General features: G+C 41.6%; 1 protein-coding gene and 1 long non-coding RNA gene across 5 annotated transcripts in view; both read right to left on the bottom strand.

Annotated features, from left to right (window-relative positions):
• LOC146658613 (uncharacterized) overlaps positions 1–7904 on the bottom strand; it is a 117617-nt gene extending 109713 nt beyond the window's left edge. For 2 of the 4 annotated variants that reach the window (XR_014913728.1, XR_014913731.1), the window contains exons 1-2: positions 7768–7904; positions 5871–6254 (exon numbers count right to left, since the gene is read on the bottom strand). This is a non-coding gene — a long non-coding RNA (uncharacterized LOC146658613). The other 2 variants (XR_014913729.1, XR_014913730.1) reach the window with 2 other exon arrangements.
• A 4539-nt stretch (positions 7905–12443) lies between these two features.
• Positions 12444–17096, bottom strand: sox4b (SRY-box transcription factor 4b). The gene has a single exon (XM_085422316.1). It carries the CDS (start codon positions 16506–16508, stop codon positions 15264–15266), a length of 1245 nt encoding a protein of 414 aa, XP_085278442.1. The 5' UTR covers positions 16509–17096; the 3' UTR covers positions 12444–15263.
• Positions 17097–19079: the final 1983 nt, after the last annotated feature.

The following is a 19079-nucleotide window of genomic DNA, read 5'->3' as shown; positions in this document are numbered from 1 at the left end:
CTGACTCCGAGACACCAAAATGAAGCGGCCAACGTGTCTAAACTAGAAAATGTGAACTACATGGACATGAGTGTAATCGAATGCATGGGGGAAACTAAGAGCTCTGTTTAGCAAGAGTTTTCGAGTCGCAGGGACATTTCTTCCAGGAGTCACCAAAAGTAGCTGATTGTGGGGCTTAAACCAAAAGAAATCCAGCAGTGTGCACTTCTTCTGCACCTAAGGTCCTTTAGTCCTCATAGACATGCTCCAATGGGGAACTCTGCAATGTATGTTACATTTTATGAACTGCTACTGCTGTCACGACTTGCCCGTGAGTGACTTGACGGTATGCTATTTTTAATTTTCAGTGCTGCTCTGCTCTGTCAAAAAATGACAGAAAGCCTACATCCTTCCAACGCTGTTAAAAGAATGATGGAAAATAAAGTAAACAGATACAGTCGGGTCATGTACTTGCATCTAAGAGTGAGTACCCAGCACTGAGGACAGTCCAAGCATTCACTACTGGAGGGCATTCTCCTCTGACTTGCTGGTCTGGGAAAACAGTGCCAACTCAGTCTAGGTCCAACCTCGAAAAAGCAGCGTGCTGGCTGCAAGCTGGGTCTTCATCACTGGCAGCTTTTCTTTCTCTAACCTTGCACTGAAGGCCAGCGTCTCTTCACTCCCTGTGTTCTGGCTCTGCTGCGGATCAATTAGCTTGAGACAGCTGTCATTTCAATTAGGCTGTACAATGCCCGACTGCTTATCTCAGAACCGTTTTCTCCTTAACTGGATTGACACACATCTTACTATTTTTTTTTCTTCTATTTTTCAAAAGGGGAAACATGATGTTCAAAATGTTATCTCTGTAAAACTATAGCAAAAATCGAAATGGGCTTTGCAGTGTTGATGGTGACGTTACACACATTACCTCTGCAATCGTAGGAAACTGAAAAAAGACGGGCATGGCTGGGAATGGGACTTTATATTAAAGCGGGGGTAAAAAGAAAACAGAAGTAAGTGAATATAATAAAAGCGGTCAGTGAAATGATTTACTGAGCCCTTATCAGATTAATAATCCAAAGCGAATCACAGTATTGAAGAATAGCAGCAATGATATCACTTAACTACACTGTGCCTGTAGCAAGGAAGCCAGTGTTCATGCGCTAATGACACGTGTGTGTTTGTGTCTATAAAATCACTGCTTTATAATCTTTTAACTACCAGACATTCACAGATTTGTCTGTGATAAAATCCTAGTCCTCACACATATGTCTATGCTTATACCAGGCAAGTCATGTGTGTGTGTATGTGTGTGTCTATGTGTACTCATGTGGGGCATGCCTGTCCGTGTCTGTGCGTGTGTGTGTAGCAGATTTAGCTTTGGTAAAACCCCAGTCTTTAGAGGGATTATCAGCCCATTCCCAGACAGCAACACGCTCTGCATTTATGGAGGTAATAAGTTGATCCATAATAGACAGACCACCAGACAGCTAAAGGCTGTTATTGGAAATTGTGTCCCCCATATCTATACCTGGGCATAGATGAAAGAGGGTTGGAAAGCAATATCTTCAGAGACAGTCAGACCTGCTGTGCAACACCTCGTGCGAGCTATCATCCGGTGAATTTTGATTTGGCGCTTACCTTTATGTATTGACTGACTCGTCATGCTACTGTTTGTGGTGTGGTTTTGCCTCTACTAAAATCCCAGAGTGCAAACGTACAGCGGCTGCCAAGTGTAAGCACACAACGTGGCACGACACAAGACATCAGCACGCAGACTCAAAAATAATTTAGCTAAATGTTAGTACTCTTTTATTTAATGTTTCAGAGATCTTAAATTGCCATTTGAATCAAAGCTATTTTCACTGAAACCAATCCAGGTGTATTTTAGTGAGATTTCACTCACTTTAATGTTATCTGACACCCATTTGTCGTTGCGTGACTTGAGCGTTTAAAAGTAGGGCAAAACCGGTGAAAAGGTCGCACGTTTGTGGATGCAGGCTGTTGTTTCCTGGTCAGAGCAATAAAACTTTCTCTGCCATTATTATTTCCCAAAACAAACCCTTTGTTGATAATGAGCTCATAGCTTAACTTATGGCTGCTTCTCTCACCACAGGCATGGTGACAGAATTACTATAAACTGAAGAAAGGCTGGTATAAAGAGCACAATGATGCTTGCTATCTGCATTATCCTTGTCTTTTTTATCTCTCTTTCTAACTCTTTTTTCCCCTCTCAGTCTGGATCTCTATTTCCTTTTTTCCCCGCCTGTCTTCTCTGCCCATCATTTACCCCCATGTCTGTTCTTTCTGCTTCATCTCCCTATGTTTCCTCTCTATCTCTCCCTACGCTCCCTTCAAATGCTCTGCCTTGTGCGCAGTCATAAAGAAATAATTTATTCCTGTCCCCCAGTGCTGGTATGTATTAGCATGCCAGCAGAGCACGTTAACTTATCTCTCGGCTACAGGCGCTGAGTGGTAAAACTAAGCTCTGATAGTTTGCAACAGGATGACCACAGAATGCCTGTAGCTCGGAGAATTAGGGCTGTCGTCATGATTAGTAATGGTGGGCCTGTTTTACTGCACTGTAATTCACTGAACTGTACCAACTGTATGACTCAATGATATGCAAAAAAGGACTATCAGCCCAAAATCGGCTGGTGGAGAAAATGAAAAGATTATTAACTGCTGCTGTTTTTGACAACCAGCCCATCTCAACCAATTCTGTTCTTTTGTTAAGGCACGCAGAACATAACACATACAAAATCTGTTTGAGCGGCTGTTGCGCTCTGAAGGTCCAACTCAAAATTTGTTTGGCCATCTGTCAGCGCTAGTATCAGAGCATCAGACAGTACATATGAGACTGTAAAAATAGCATGAATTAGATAAAGCGCAGTGTTAACATACACAGTTAAGGGTCGACGGTGTGTAGGCATCACATGCTGCATAAACAGATTGGGCCTTAAGTGGCATTTGTTGTCATTTTGTTGCTTAATAAACCAGAAAACACCAGCAGCGTACACATAAATTTATTATAGGGATTTTATGTGAGCCACTATCAGCTGCATTTCCCATAACCTCCATACAGCGAGCGGTAAAAAATAAACCTGATAGCTTTCAAGAGGCCCAACCACACAATGTCTAGGAGAATTAGGCTCATTGTAGTGATTAGTTACTCTGGGCCTAATGTTGTATTCTAATCTAATGCACTTTGCATAGCATGAGTCGGGTTTACAGACATGCTGTGCATTATAAATGGATAGAAACAATGTAGATGTAAGAATGCTGGCATCTCCGGGATGAGAATCTAAGGTAATACATTGCTCCAACTCTGCAGTACAAAGCGTGGCTCTTATTAGACTTCACTTCCAGGCAGAGAATGAGCTGCATTTTAGTGTAACAACAAACAAGGATGGATAAGCGATTATAGTGACACAGATTTAGTTGTGCATATGGCGCATAGAAAAAGAGGGTGTTAAACCATTCCCCACTTTAATGAGCAGCTTAGATGGATATTGAGACTTCAGAACTGAGAGATGGCACAGATTGCTGCGTTAATGTCATCCTGTGTAACTCAGTGGATTAGGTTTAGATTTGCAGCTCCCACTAGGGCGACCGCATACAAGAATGTATCCTCTCATAAAGAGTCCACTGAATGGCAAATGCTAAGAAAACTGCCCCGCACTTGATAACAGCATTACTGATAAGCAATGTAATTAAGATGCACAGAGTGGAGCATGCTGTATTGTGGGAAAAAGCACCCCAGTGCAATCTCTATTAAGAGCCAAGTGCCGGGCATGTCATAATGATTATTTATTATAACCCTGATGTGTCTGTTTTACTCACTATTTCATTATCTGAGTACTGGATGCAACTGCACAACTCAAATTCACTATGTCACATGTAAGAGCTACAGAGTTATGAGTGCAGCTTAATATGCACTTCCTGTTCATTTATATGTTACATTGCAAAGTTGATATGATTTGTGTTAAATAAAGCTTCCATATCTCAGAGTCCAATTTGCCATGCTCCCTCTTCCTCCCTCCCTCTATGTCTGTCTGTGTGTGTTTGTGACTCATCACCACCCTTATTGTGCCACTGACCTATATCTGCCCTACCTGTGTGTCACACTATCGACTGACCTTGATTCCAACTGATCTACTCACTTCCAGACAGTGACGTGAGTCTTTAGCACAACACCAGCAGGAAGCAAGTAAAATATTTCTCTTCCAGTCAATTCCACTGGTTACAAGAAGAAAAAAGTGAGTAATGTGATTAAAGCCGACAAAAGCATTGTCAGGGACCCGCATGTCTTTTAGTAACTAATTTGAAATTTCTAACTGATTTAAGGGATATTATCGAGGTAATCTTCTCCAATGATTCTTTGCATTTTAGCCTTACTTTCAATAATTTAGTATACATTAACGATGTTATTTGGCTGGATTTTATTCTTCTTTATAATCTTATTTAATAGTATCTCAGAGGCTTTTGGCAAATCATTTTTAAAATGTTATCTGATTGCTCTTTGCATGTTTAAAATGATAAACAACTCATTTCTGAGCAGACACGGTAGATTAACATCAGAACACATAGCCAAGAGCCACATCCCTGTATCTCTGCCTCTCTCTCTCCCGTTCTCTGCTGCAGAGTAATGCATGGTGAAAATGTGATGCTGCAGGACCATGTGGGCTACCATGCACAAAGCGACTGGAAGGTGGAGCTTGGATGCTTACAAGTTCCACTGTACGCTCTCATTGGCTCTCAATGACATCATTGATAAGGGGCTGCAAAGAGAGAGAAAGGAGTGACTCTCCTCTCTCCCTCACACTCCTGTATAGTAGAATGCAAATGCAGGTTAAGAAGGCCAGTTGAATAGCTTGTGACTCTTTTCTGACTCTAAGAGATTCGTCTGAATTAGTTGCTGCTAAAGCATTAGGCGAAATACAAAACTGCCTTCTCCATCGTAGGATGGTCTCGCTCTCGCCTGACCCCTGAATGAACTGAGCATTTGAAGAAAGATTTCTCTTTCTACAGAACATTTCGCAACTGATGAATGCTGTGGATCACAGTGCGTGCAAATTATGCGACTGTCACGCAATCGTAAGTGAAACTAACTATCAGTGTTAAAACTGATCAGACCGTGGACACTCAAATTTGGCCCAAAAGCGTTCTTGGGCTTTATAAAAGATAACTGAAGTCAAATCAGATGAAACATGCACTCCGACTATGACACAATGATGCTGCTGTGCTATGCCGAGACCATGCACAGATAAAACTAAACTAAAATATAAACATGTCATGAGGTAGGGACTCTACTACTACTGAACTGTACAAACTGCACATCATCAGATGAACTTTTAGCTCATTATTTTACAATACAGACTAGTGGTCATGTGCAACAAACTTGGACTAAACGTCCAGCTTCATTAAGGTGCTTTGGGCATTTCATGGTTATTCACTGTGTTATTAAAAAAATGTCCCCGTGCATAACAAGTGTGGAATACAAAAAGACATTGCGAGAATTGCAAGTTTACAGTATTGGTAGTCATCATTGTTTAACCATGCCAAAATTATCTTAGTTTCTCAGGGGCAATGACTAATGACTGGCATGATAAGACAAGCTGGTTGCCTCAAAATAATCTTTTATCAACTGTATATTGATTTTAGCTTTAAGCCTAAATAATATATGGCATTACAAATAAACTCAGATTACAGTACAAGGGCAACACAACGCCTTACAAAATACAGCTGATGACAAATGTAGCTGGAAAATAGTGTGTGTGTGTTTGTGTGTCCCTGCGTGTGCTAGGGATTTCACACATGTACCAGCCCTGCAAACAAGTGGTTGAACAAGTGCCACATACCATCTCCCACTAAAGAGTAATATTACCTACCCATTCTGGGGGCTGAGAAGGATCAGGAAAGCAATATCCTGCTATCCCAAGGACTTTGGCCCAGGACGCGTCTTGTATTGTGGCATTCTACATGCACATCTTTTATAATCCTCAAAGTATCTCCATGAGGTTTAGATTTCCAAGTGTGCCTAAAACACAATCCGACTGGCGCTGCTGCTGCTGAAGTCTAAATCCTCATGAGATAAGTCTTCATGTTCATCCAGAAGAAAAGTGAACAGTCTCTTAATCCTTCATTTCATCTTAAAAATGGCTTGATAGGTGAATCTGTACATCTTCCGTGTGTTTTTTTTTCTACACATCTTTTTTATTTTCTTAATCCATCAGAAGCAAGCACTGTACTGGTTAAATTGCTTAAATTCCCACCTAAGGACAGTGCCCAGACAAATAAAAAGAAAAAAGAAAAAAGGTTAAAGGCATTGCAGTCAGTCAAAGCTACAGCACATTTTTCTCATTCAAATGGAATCCCAGTCTAAATCATATTAAACTCGTACTTTAGGAGTGAATAAGCAGCGTAAAAGTGTGTGAATGAACTGTATGAGTCAAATTTGTTTTTAGAAACTTTTAAATATATATATTTCTTTATATAGAATAACAAACTGATTTGGTTTCAAACCACATGTAAATCCTGTAGGTGTGAATTCTCCCCTTTGCTGAATAATGCAAAGTTTAAGGGTAGAGCTACTCCACTGTGGAATGCTTCAAATCCACACAAGTTGTTTGGCCACACCTTCACAACATAAAGAAAGTTTGTTTGTTTTTAAATCGTGTCCACTTTATTTTTTTAAATAACGAGGAAAAATAATAAAAAATGAAGGTGGAACTTAACAATAAAACTCAATAAACAATAAAAAGTATTTACATTGACATTTCCCGGGTATTTGCTTCTTTAAAAGAAAACAAGGCAAATAAAAGCTATTCAAACACTTTGAAATACTAGAATTAAACAACATAATTAAAAAATATATATCACATAAATTTAACTTTGCAAGTTTGAAAAAGAAAAGAAAAAGTTGTTTCCTGGTGGATCTGCGCTCCTTTCTGCTAGCTTTCTTTGTATGGACTGAGAACAAAGGAGCCTTTACAGTAGCCTAACAAAGAAGCTGCAGCGACTTATACCTGTTGATCTATTTCCAAATAAACTCTAACAAGTTTCTTAAAGATTTTCAAGACGAGCTCGCTTTAGATTCACGTCATTGCATCTTTTTTGTTGCCTATAAACATCATTTCTCATTAGTGCGAAAAAAAAGTTTAATTCTGTGTTACCGTTTCTTGTTTCTTGGAGACTTTACACCTGATTGCACTGCGCGGAATTCCCATAGTGCAGAAAGACAACTTCGCAAGAACGTAAACACAACAGTCATAAAACTACTGCACTAAGAAGGAAAAAAGAAGTATTTACAAACTATCCATCAGCCAACTGTGATTTTTCTCGCGTGCGTAAAAAGGTCCTTTCCTCCGCAAACTTCTGACAGGCTTTGTCTTGTGTCGCAACATCCTCGAGAGACAAAAAAATACAGCAACCCCACAAACTCTGCCTCAACTCCATGAAAGCTCCCTGACAATTGCTTCTAAGTAGCACAAGTTGAGTGTTAATGAGCGTTATGGAGATGCGTGTGTGAGCATCCCCCTCAAGTTCTCTCCTCAAAGCGACCCGCATCAGACAAAGGAACAGGGGACCGCTCCTCTCGCTCCCTCTCTCTCTCTCCTTCCTTGCTGCCTCGATTTCTCTAGCTCTCTCTCCCTCTCCCTCCTGCTTTGTGCTCAAGTTTGAGCGCTGACGCACCAACTACAGCCGCAACTTTTAACTGGGAATAAATTCCAAAAAATCGCTCGAGGATTGAAAGCAAAGACAGTGTGCCGCTTGGAGACAACTCACCTGGGCAGTCGGCTTCCTGTGCGCGCGCTGCTGTCGGTTGTAGGAAAAAAAAAAGTTTGAGAGGGCACATCTAGCTTTGTGTTGTGGAGTCCCCCTTTGTCTACACGTGTGATAGATGGATGGGGCTCTTTTTTGGCCGCGCCTAGTTCATTTCGCTCTCCAAAGAGTCCCGCCCTCTCAAAGTCAAACAACTATGCACAAAACAATGTACACTGTGGATCCGTGCGAGTGATAAAGATCACGGTGTTGGGTTCTATCATTATACTTATTATTACTATTTTACTTTATTTAAACACACTAACTCCCCAAAAGTTTTTTTTACAAAGCAGCTAATTATGTCTGTCTGTGTCGTGGGATATCTATTTATTCTTTTTACCCAAATTTTTTTCTTCTTGCGTTTGTTTATTCATTAAAGCCTCTTTGTGGCACTGGCTTGCAAGGTGCTCTTCACTGAGCATTCTCTCTCTCTCTCTCTCTCTCTCTCTCTTTCGTTCAAGTCGCAACCAAAAGAAACCCTCATAAAACTGTCACACTAGAAAATCTTTGCTTCCGAAATACTTTTTTCCTCCATTCTTCTTGTCTTTTGGCTGGCTGACAAAAACTTTCCTGTATCCTCCGCGTGGAGACAACCATTGTGTCTGGATAGCAGTAGCAGGGGAACAAAGAAAGAGACCAAAAAAAGGGGGGAAATGATTTTTATTTTTATTTTTATTTTTATTTTTTTTAATAAAGAATGAAGTGGTGTGTGTATATCAGTAGCTCTAGACTTGTAATGACGGGGATCCGCTGTGCTACTGCTACGTCAAATCTTATGCAAAAGCTTTATTTTGAGTTTGGAGAACAGTAACAGTGATACACCAAAACATGCGTAAATAGAATATTTAGACATCTTTGCACCCTGTAAATACATAAATATTTATTCATTTATTTAATTAATTAATTTGATTAAGTTCATTTACATGAGCAAACTTTCTAGTTTTTATAACTTAACTTGAAATTTTACTTAACCACTACCTTAACATCAGTTACTCTTTGTTGTAACTCCTTCCAATAGGAAATGTAAATCTGTATGGATGTCGTGAGAAATAAAAAAATAAATTAAAGGAGTTTCAGAGTTTCAGGCTTTTTTTCATTAGGAAGGCTGCTTTTGGTACTGCAGTCGGTGAGGGTGGTGCTGGTAATATTACATGTGGGTGTGCTGGAAGGAGGGGGAAGAGGGAGATGAGCAGGGGCAGGGAAGAAGTCATAATCACGTCTCCCTTCTCCCAGTTATGTGCAGCTCTTTGTCCCGGCTGTAACGTTTGTAACGGCTGTAAAGGAGCACGCAGGACAACAGGAAACATTCAAATGCAAATACATGCAGTGACAGTGATTAACCACACTGCTGTTCACAGGCAGAAGAAAAAGCCTCTGTGGCTCTGCCTATTGGACCTGACCTGGGTCCTGAAAAAGCAGCGTACTAGTCAATACTGCTTTTGTGTGCGGCATTCTTTGTGTACACCGGTTTCCACAAGTGTGTGAGTGAATGCATTTTGGGAACATCTAGACACAGCCAGTTAGGTAAAAACTTAAAAACTAAAGATAGCCGACAACACCACTACTGTGTCCTTCATTTATATGCCATACAAATACAAATAAATAATAAAAGGAAGGAGCTACTCCTCACGGAAATCTGTGTATTAACAGCGACTATAACAAATGGTATTTGCACATCAATAATTTGGGGGGGGGGGGGGGTGTAAATCACAGAAAGCAGATAAATAGTCATATAGTCACATCACCACAGCAACACCATCTACCCCCTTGGGTTTAGCTCAGGATGGATATATTATATACAGACAGACAGACAGACAGACAGAGATACAGTCATACCTCTCTCTGCCCCTCCGGCAGAGCTCTTATCCCCCCCTGCTGTGGTTTTACTGGGCCACTGACTCCAGCAATCAGCCTGTTCTGCTCCACTCTGCTCTGCCCTGACTGCTGCCTGCACATCTCCCACTGAGGAGTCAGCTGAGCCAGGCATGAGACTGCACACTGAACAGGCTACATACAGCTTAGAGGAGCTTAACACACACACAGACACACAGAAGTGCTGGAAATCTTAAGAAATTTGCAAGATTATACCAAACAGTACAGATATTATTGCTTCACAATCATGAGGACGTTAAGATATGAAGTATGCAGTGGGTGCTAAAACTGGCAGCTGAAATAACTGTTTATTTGCAGTGTAAGGTTAGTTTTAAAACACGACTAATTAAGCTGCTATAAAATGCATATATCTGCATTTCATTAAGGAGATAGTTAGCAGTCCTATCATGATATCCACTATGGATTTATGCACTTGTACACGCTCACTTTGTTTCCACAATCAATGCAGATTTGTTTTTTATACATCTACTCCTCGTTTATTTAAAAGTAGACGTCAGACAGTGAAAAAGGGCATCAAGATGCATCTAATTACGACAATAAAAATAACTGATAACTCCTAAACATGCTGGTGTTTTTACCATACATAACAGTTTCACAAAACCAGTTACACTAATAACCATGGAACACTTACAGTAATTTAATAAAATAAACTGTTATGCAATAAAACCAGTTGCTGTGTGCTTCGAGCTGCATCGTCTGTTGTGTTAAAGTATCTGACAGAAGAGAAATAGCAACAATTAATAATAATAATAATAATAACAATGATAATAATAAATTAAACCATTAATATTTGAGTTAAGTATACAGTCTCTTGCCTTGTTATCAAAAAATACCCATGTCATGTGGTATGATGCACATGCCCGCACACACACATGCACACACACAGACACATCCGCATACTGTAGACAGACATGCTTGTCAGCTACGCTGGAGGGCCCTTGGCTGACTGCTGCTAAAACAGCCCTTCCCCCACAATAAGGGTCTGTCTGGGAGAGGGGGAAGGGAAATCATGACTGAATCAAGTCTGAATGCCAGCGTAACAGCACAACAGGCTGGAATAGAATAGAATAGACATATCTTGGATGAAGATAATTATGTATTCAGTAATGAGCCGCCTTCATTCAGTCACTTAAGGTGGTCTCAGTATGTGTGTGTCTTTGATTAATGACGTAAATAAGCAGTGTGCTATTATATAGAAGAAATAAGGTGCTTAGGCAAACCTGCCCTAACTGCTTGAGGCATATTTTGGTCAGTTGCAATGGTGTGGGATCGCTTTTCATGATCAGTTCTTGGCTTGGGTGTGTTCTCTTTAATGTATTATCCAGGGGAGGTTTGAAGGGGAAATAAAGGAGGGGTGCAGCAGGCAATTCATATTTTCCTTTTCAGGTTGTATTCTTGCATCATCTTTCTAACAGTTTTCCAGTTACCAGGTTGTTTTATTAAATATTCAGGGATAAAGAGCGTTCTGTCCATTCAATGCTATCTCTTCTGTTTTTTATTACTAAAGAAATTCACGTGAACTCCAGAAGTAACATTGTAGCAACACCAAAAGATACTCTGAGGTCGTTGTTAATCGTCATGATTTAGCGCTGCTGGGAATACGACTTGTGTATTCTGTTCGATACGCGTGACGCTAAACTATTTTCTGCTTTGACCCAATAGCAGCGTGGTTTTAAGTTATGCATAATGCATTAGAATTTTAAACTCTAGAGGCATAAATCAATTTTACATGTGTGCTTGAACAGATGGGTGCAGCCTTCATGCGGTTTCTTGGTGATGTGCAAATATAATAAAAACAGTAAATACAGAAAAAGGTCATGTCATTTATACAAAAAATTAAAATAAACAAATCTACACGTTTGAATATCTGATGTAGACTTGAATCCTAACATAAAGCTTCCATACCACTTAACTCCAGCATCAAACTTATGTCACAAAGGGGTTAAGAGCATCGCCTTTTAAGCTTTATTTACAGAATAAAGTGGATAGTGACTCTAGGGATGCTGACACCTGCTACAAAACTCTTTCCAAACCAAACCATCCCATTTTGTGGTGACTAGAATTTAAAGTGTGTGTGCTTTTTTTGAGCTGCGACAGTTTTCAGAAAGTTTCCTATATGAATGAGGCATTTACACCGCATTAAGAGGAAACTTAAATAAAAGTCCCTGCGATGTGCAGACATGGATAATATAAACTGACTTAATGTGCAATTGTCACAGTGGCTGAGAAAGTTTACAACACAATATTTGAATAATTCTTCGCTAAACCACTTTTCTTTCACACTGCAGACCATTTTTGCTTGCCTCTTAAAATTATGTAAATAGTAGTTTTTTTGGTGGGGGAGCGTGTTGCCACACCGCTGGAGTGCATTTCCCCAAAAGCAGTTAATGCTCATTACTCAAGACAGTTTTTATAAGTTATTTTGAGCACTTAAGTTATTTTCAGCCCGCATCGCAAACGTTTGCTTTCAGTTGTCCATTTCTCCCCAAGTAAACCATGGCTTGATTAACTTGGGGAGAGAAGAATAGAAGAGCCAATTAAAAGCAGCTGAAGTGGTGAGTAAAAAATCTTCATCCTCTTATAGAAAACACTTAACAACATATAATGTAATAACTAAACACAGTTTGGACAACTACTGTTAGGAGATGAACTTGGAACATAATAACACAAATGTATCATGCCTTGGGTATTTGTGGCATTGAAAGAGAGATTAAAAAACAAACAAAAAAACAACACTCATGAATAAAGAAAAAAGCTGTTGAGTTTCAGTTCCAGCTGATATTTATTTCCTTCCTTGAAAAAGTTCTGTACACAAGTTTGTATCAACAATCTGACAGGCAGTGAATGGACACAATTTAGCTGGCATGAGTCCCCGCCCCTTTTCTCTGAGACTCAAAAAGAGGGTGGGTACTTTTGTTTATGGCATGATTAGAGACAATAAATGATAATTCTACACATCATATTGCACAGGATGGATGAAAAATAAAGTTAATATATTTAAAAATGCTTTCATATTTATATATAAAAAAAACAGTCTGAACTGACCACCTCGAATGTAGGTAATGATGTGTAAAAGATGGCAGCTCTAGACAGTGCCTGTCCTCGATAGCAACAACGTACATAAACACACAATCTTTTTGCTTTATGATACAGTCAAATATACAAAGACCGAGTTCACGTTTCATCGCTTTTCCTCATTTTTTTCCATTTTTTTCTGAAAAACACAACAGCTAATAACCTGAATCTGAAATACAAATGCTATTCACCATGCCATAAAGATACTAAAACAATTATTAGCTAATAGTTAGCCCACAAGTAGAAAAGATTATATATTCAAATACAATGAGAAACGCAGTACAAGTAGGTGTTTGCAGAACTCAAGTCTGAAATTTGAATACGCTTGATGTTATCATCCTTGTTGTTTACTTGCTGCAACGCTAGTGCTATTTCAATCCAGTGGTTGATTGGCAAATGTGACATCAGTTAATGAAAACATCAAGAAATAAGTCAAATTTAAAGCTACAATCTCCTTGTTGTTGTCACAGGCAAGATATTTGACAGGAAATGCAAAAGCAAAGTGGCTGCTCAAGATAGTGATGCTCTTAAACCCACATGGCCCACAGGAATAGCCTGCAGAAACAATGCGTTCCTGTGTCTTTAAGGAGCCTGCAGTCTGGCACTGTAAACGTTGAAGGTAGGCTGATACAAAGGCTGATGCTGCTTTCAAGTGCTGTCGGGCAAATCGCAGAAGTTAAGCATGTCATGCCTGCAGGCTACGGTCAATACAGGATATTGAAATATTTAGGGACTGGATATCAGAGAAGTCTTAAGAGCATATGCTGGTAAAAGACACGCAAAGTTTGCCTGTTTACTGAAGTAAAACATGAATTACACACCTGAGCCACGGGGGCTCCTTCATTTCGTCAGTAGGTAAATGTAGTTTGGTGCCTTTGATTTCTAAAATCAAAAACAATTGGCACCGCGGTTAAAAGGTCTGTTTTGTTGCCTGTTTTTGCGAAAGAAAAAAAAGAAAAAAAGAAAGAAAAAATGTGGGGGAAACGTTTGGACAGGCAACAAAATCTTAGAGCACACGAGCTTACTGTAAGCACTTGAAGGCAGCATGAAAAGCAGCCTGCCGGTGGTATTAAAAATTAGAAAATCCAATACAGCTGTATTAGTAGGCTACACACACCGATTGTTGACTCCCCCAGTTTCTATATAGATTTGTACAAAAATACACTGAGAAAATAATCAAACTGTTTCCTCTCTTTTTAAGTGTCCAAAAGTGTGTACATTTAAATATAAAAAAAGAAATCAAAAGTTGTGTGTTTTTTTTTAACTCTAGCCCTTCGCCTGAGAAGGAAATGTGACAGACACAGACATACTGACAAACAATCGTGTAAGAAAATAATAATAATACAGGACTAGATCATGTATACAAGAAATTAAAAAATGATCAAGTCAAAAATGCTTGGCCCAGTATATAAATACAACATCCCATATAAAATGGCATCTGAATACATGTACAAAACAAAGCTCAAAGGATGGAGGAGAAAAGGGGAAAAGAAGAGAGCGAAACCGGTGAGGATTTCTCTATAGTTAAAATCTCGAAAACATTAAAAGAATTTTGGTCCTGAATCATAGAGAACATGTGTATAAAGTTCAGCACAGATTTGAAGTTGCGTTTGAATCCTGAAGTCTGAAAAATTACAACAGCTGGTGATTATTTCAATGTCCGTTTTTTCCTTTCTTTCTTTTAAAGAGAAGAACCGAAGCGAGCGCCACCTATCCATTTAAATAACCCTAATACTAGTTTTTAAACTGCTCGACAGTCTCACAGAAAATCTCAGCACAAGATAGGAACAAAGTAGGCTATCATGCTTAACGTGTTTTTTTCCTTTTGCTTTTTGAGAAAATAGTCGACTTAGAAAAAAAATTAAAAAAAAACTCCAACCCACCTTGGTTTCACTTTTTTTTCTTTTTTTTTTTTAAATCCCTCTTTAGTGACACACCACAACAACAAAAAATGTCGCACGGCAGTCCCATTTCTGTACCTTTTTAGTGGTGAAGTTCACCTGGCGATTGGTAAAAAGTTGCAAAATGTCTCTTTTTTTTTTTTCCTTTCTTTCTTTTGCTAAATCGTCAACAACATTGATTAAGTGAACGACGTGCAAATCAATCACAGTAAAGTTGTTCAGTTCAAAACAGTCCACGACTGAGCGTTTTCAGTCTCCAGTACTACTTCCTCTTCTTCTTCTTCACCCCCTTCACTGTCGTGTTGGTATTAAGTCCCACAGTCGACGCATCCAAAGAAAAGTAGCCTAGAAAAGGCATTTATTTGCTTTAAAGTGTAGCTCTCCAAGGATATGCAGCCTCTTGCCTATTTTGGGGGACGAGAAAGGACTGGGGGGTAGTTTCAGCGGGGCTTTAATAGTCTGATGCAGTTAAACCTATAACACAAACTATTGCGCCCACTTATGTCCCCGTTTCTGTTTGTGGTCTCATTCTTCTTCTCGTTATTATTATTAATTTGCTTTCAGGATGTTACCTGTCGTCTCTTGCCTTTCTCAGTACGTGAACACCAGGTTGGAGATGGTGGACTCTAGCCAATCCCCGGAGATCATCTCGCTGACTTCGGGTGTGCAGTAGTCGGGGAATTCGAAGTGGGACCCTCCGGAGCCGGACTCAAAGTTCAAATCCCAGTCCCTGTCCAGCACCGAGGAGCCAAAGCTCCCCAGCGACATGCTATCAAAGCTGGGGCTCGGGTTGATGTCGAGCAAGTCGTCCTCGAACTCTTCGTCCTCCGAGGAGGACGAGGAGGAGTGCGACGAGGCGGAGGAGTGAGAGCCGGAGGGGGTAGGCGAGGAAGCCCGCCGACTGCTGTACGTGTGCCCACCGTGGCGCTCCGAAGAGCCGCCCAAGCTGCCGCTGCTGCCGGGGGAGTCCGCACCCTCCTCTCTGCCGCTGGCCGCGTCCTCGTACAGGCTGAGCGGGTCGCTGGAGTCCGCCGAGCTGCTGAGCGTCGGGCTGGCCGGGACCACAACGGAAGACGCCGGGCTCACGCTCAAGCTAGTCCCGCTGCTCCCCAACACGTACACTCGTCGGGGCTTCTTGCCATCAGGTATCTGCTTGGCTACTGAGGAGGAGACGGACTTGGACTTGTAGAGAGAGTTGTGGTGGTGCTCTGCTGGGTGCTCAGAGGCAAACATTGATGCTTTGGTGCTATTGCTGCTGCTCCCGAAAAGTGATTTGTGGGGTTTGCTGCTGCTGCTGGGTGATTTGGATCCGGTCTTCCTCGAAGAGGAGGACGTCTTAGTGCTGGTGTTGTTGGAGCTACAGTTGAGCTTTTCCCCCTTCTCTCCTGCGGGCTTGGATGCGCTCGATTTTACCTTCTTTCTTGGCCGGTACTTGTAGTCGGGATAGTCCGCCATGTGCTTCAGCCTGAGCCGCTCCGCCTCTCTGATGAAGGGGATCTTGTCGCTGTCTCTGAGCAGTTTCCACCGCTTCCCCAGCCTCTTTGAGATCTCGGCGTTGTGCATGTCCGGGGACTGCTCCATGATTTTTCTCCTCTCTATCTGGGACCACACCATGAACGCGTTCATGGGTCTCTTGATGTGACCGCTGGGAGTTTTACACCACGCCGGGTTGTCTCCCAACTTGTCGCCGGCGGTCGAAGAAGCGGTGGAGCCCGGGGAGAGAGGCGAAGCGGCCGTTTCAAGGTCCATGCACGCCCCGGAGTCGGAGCTCGAGTCCCCGGCGAAGAAGGACAGCGCCTCGGTGGTGCTCTCTGTGTGGCTCATTTTCTGCACCATGCTGCCCAGCTGTGCAGACAGAGGGGGAGAGCGGTGTGCTTGCTCTTTCTCTCCCTCTCTCCTTGCTCCTCTGATTCACTATTAAAGCAAACTCAGCTCTTTTCTCTCCTCCTCTTCACAGTTTGAGCCGAGTAAAAGCCAGTGCAAGAAATAATTCACTCCTGAGATGCGCAGTAAACTCGGCAACACTTCAGTCCAGAGTAGCCTCAGTCGGCTAGATGCGTAAAAAGAAAAAAAAAGTTTAATTTCCAGCTTCTGTTGGCGTTTAAAACAGCACGGATGGTAGCCCAGTCTCCACTGTGTACCCTGTAATCAGTCTCTCAGTCTCCCCTTCTGTTATAAAAAACCAGTTTAGCCGTGGGGGCCACTGAGCACAGTCTATGCAGCTGCAGAGCGCAGACCGGGTGCCACACTGTGCGCTCGGGCACTTACAAAGGGCTCCCAAGTACAGTGTGTAGGGTAAGTGCTTTTCTCTGCATCAGAAACAAAAGCCATGCATGCTGTGTAAGGGAGAAAAAATCAGCTAGAGCGAGTTACACTGTCCGCCTCCCATCAACTACAGTCGCGATTCAAGCAGCCCTCACGGCCCGGCCCCCTTACTTGCATTTATTCCTTCCCGTAATACAACGGCGATAAAAATCCACCAATGAAATCCTGTCGCTAGCCTGCCTCCGCGCCAGACTCACGCCCACCTCGGCGCCGATTGGCCAAAAATGGAATCTAATAATAATCAGCGCGTGCAATGAGGAGCCTCGTGTCTGACCTCATTCCAGAATACAACAAGAAACTTCATTTTTTTTTAAAGAGACATTGGCTTATGTTATGAACACCCCCCTCACCACCAGCCCATGTGTATATCATTAACATGTAGCCTTGCTATAGGAAAGCTAAGTATACTTCACCATATGGCCGCTTAAACACAGTGCAGTTTGTACCAGCGCGCCCGAGACGGCACAAAAGCCACGCACTCTGTTTTAACCAGCCTCCTTTTCTTCCATTATCCTCACACAGAGAGTGAGGATATTGTGCATGGTGCGCACCTATAATAAAGCCAGCTGATACAGTGGTCCATTGCCGTGTGCTTGCAATGCTAAAGATAACACACTCTAAGGTTATCTGGCGTATACTGCAGGCTATATTATAATGGGATCACTCATTTAAACTGATTATCATTCTAACGACTGACTGAAACATGCGATAATTAGTTTAATTGGTGATAGTTTGCCTACAGGTGGTCACCGTGCGAGCAGACTGACATGATAGTTTGGCTGGTGTGAGTAAAGACTCCAAGACAGCCAAGCTGTATATATGCTTTGCTTTGCTTTCACTCCTCTCTCTCTCCGAGGCGGGGTTGGGCGGTCTTTTGTCACATAACACATATCGAACGAACCCTCTCCAGCGCACTAGAAAGAGAGAAGCGAGGAGGGAGAAAAAAAGGAGAAAAAAAAGAAGAAGTAGGCTGTGTGTGCGATGTGTGTGCGCATTAACCGCCTGCGAGAGCGCTTGTTCTCTGTCTCTCTCGTTCGCGCGCACACGCACACACAACTCAAAACTGACACTCAGTGCAGTTTTTCGTAACACAAAAAGCACCGGTGAGAGAGAAACGCACGGCACAGCGCAAGGTAAGACCACAATCAGATGAAACGTGTGTACAAAAACAGAAAGCCAACAGACAGCATCACTTTATCTTGTTTTCCTGAATCTTAACACATGCACCTAATAAAGGTGCGCAAAAAGTATCTGGGTAAAAAGAAAAAAAAACATATTTTGCTTGTAGACATATTATCATCCTAAAGCAATCACAGCACGTAGTAGGCTCTGTTTTCTCGGGGCATCCAGTTCACCCAGTATGACAATTTGTGATTTAATCTACTTTAAATGTAATGAGTCACATAAATGAAAAGAGACGAATGAGAGTAGGACGTAGGAAGGCTTTAAACTACAATGCGGAGTTAGGAGTGACGCTAGATGGCGTCGCATAGCCGGAGAGGACCCTGTCTCGGTCTGTGCTACAGAAAATTTAGGGAGAGTAAAAAGAGATCAACCCCAGCATTGAATACAGTTACCAGGGGTGAATTACATAATGTCTCTGTGCGACAGGGAGGCATCCAAGCGATACGGTTGTGCAGAGTGAACGTGTATCTGCGGGTATGTTGGAATAAGGTATAACAGACTGCACTGAGGTAGAACAGGCTGTGGAATTAACTGGAAATGGAAGCAATATGGTGGTGTTAAAAAAAAGATTGAAAACAGTCACCACTTTAATGATTCTGGCTTCCAGGGGAGCATGCCTGTTTCTTCACATTAAAAAAATCAATCTAAATAATAATTTAAAAAAAAAAGGAGAGTTGATCAGATGTTCAGTGTCTTAATGAAAGTGGAGTCAGAGGTGACTTAGACCGCCACAGGGAAATTAGTATGAAAGTACAGTCGCCAGAGTTACTGGATGCATTTCACTGGATACAATTATATTCAATATGGCCTCGTATCTGCAGTGCATCCAAGTAAAGCAGTGGGTAATTGGGCTCCAATTTGTGTGTTCATGGAGCAGAACTGCAATGGATATAAGAA

The sequence above is a fragment of the Rhamphochromis longiceps genome, linkage group LG11 (genome assembly GCF_057381845.1).
Source record: "Rhamphochromis longiceps isolate RC_006_pf linkage group LG11, R_longiceps_female_GT1.1, whole genome shotgun sequence".
NCBI lineage: Eukaryota > Metazoa > Chordata > Actinopteri > Cichliformes > Cichlidae > Rhamphochromis > Rhamphochromis longiceps.
This window is presented reverse-complemented; position numbering and strand designations above follow the sequence as displayed.

Excerpts from the sequence above, each read along its gene's own strand:
- sox4b (XM_085422316.1), bottom strand. The coding sequence starts at position 16,508 with ATGGTGCAGAAAATGAGCCACACAGAGAGCACCACCGAGGCGCTGTCC.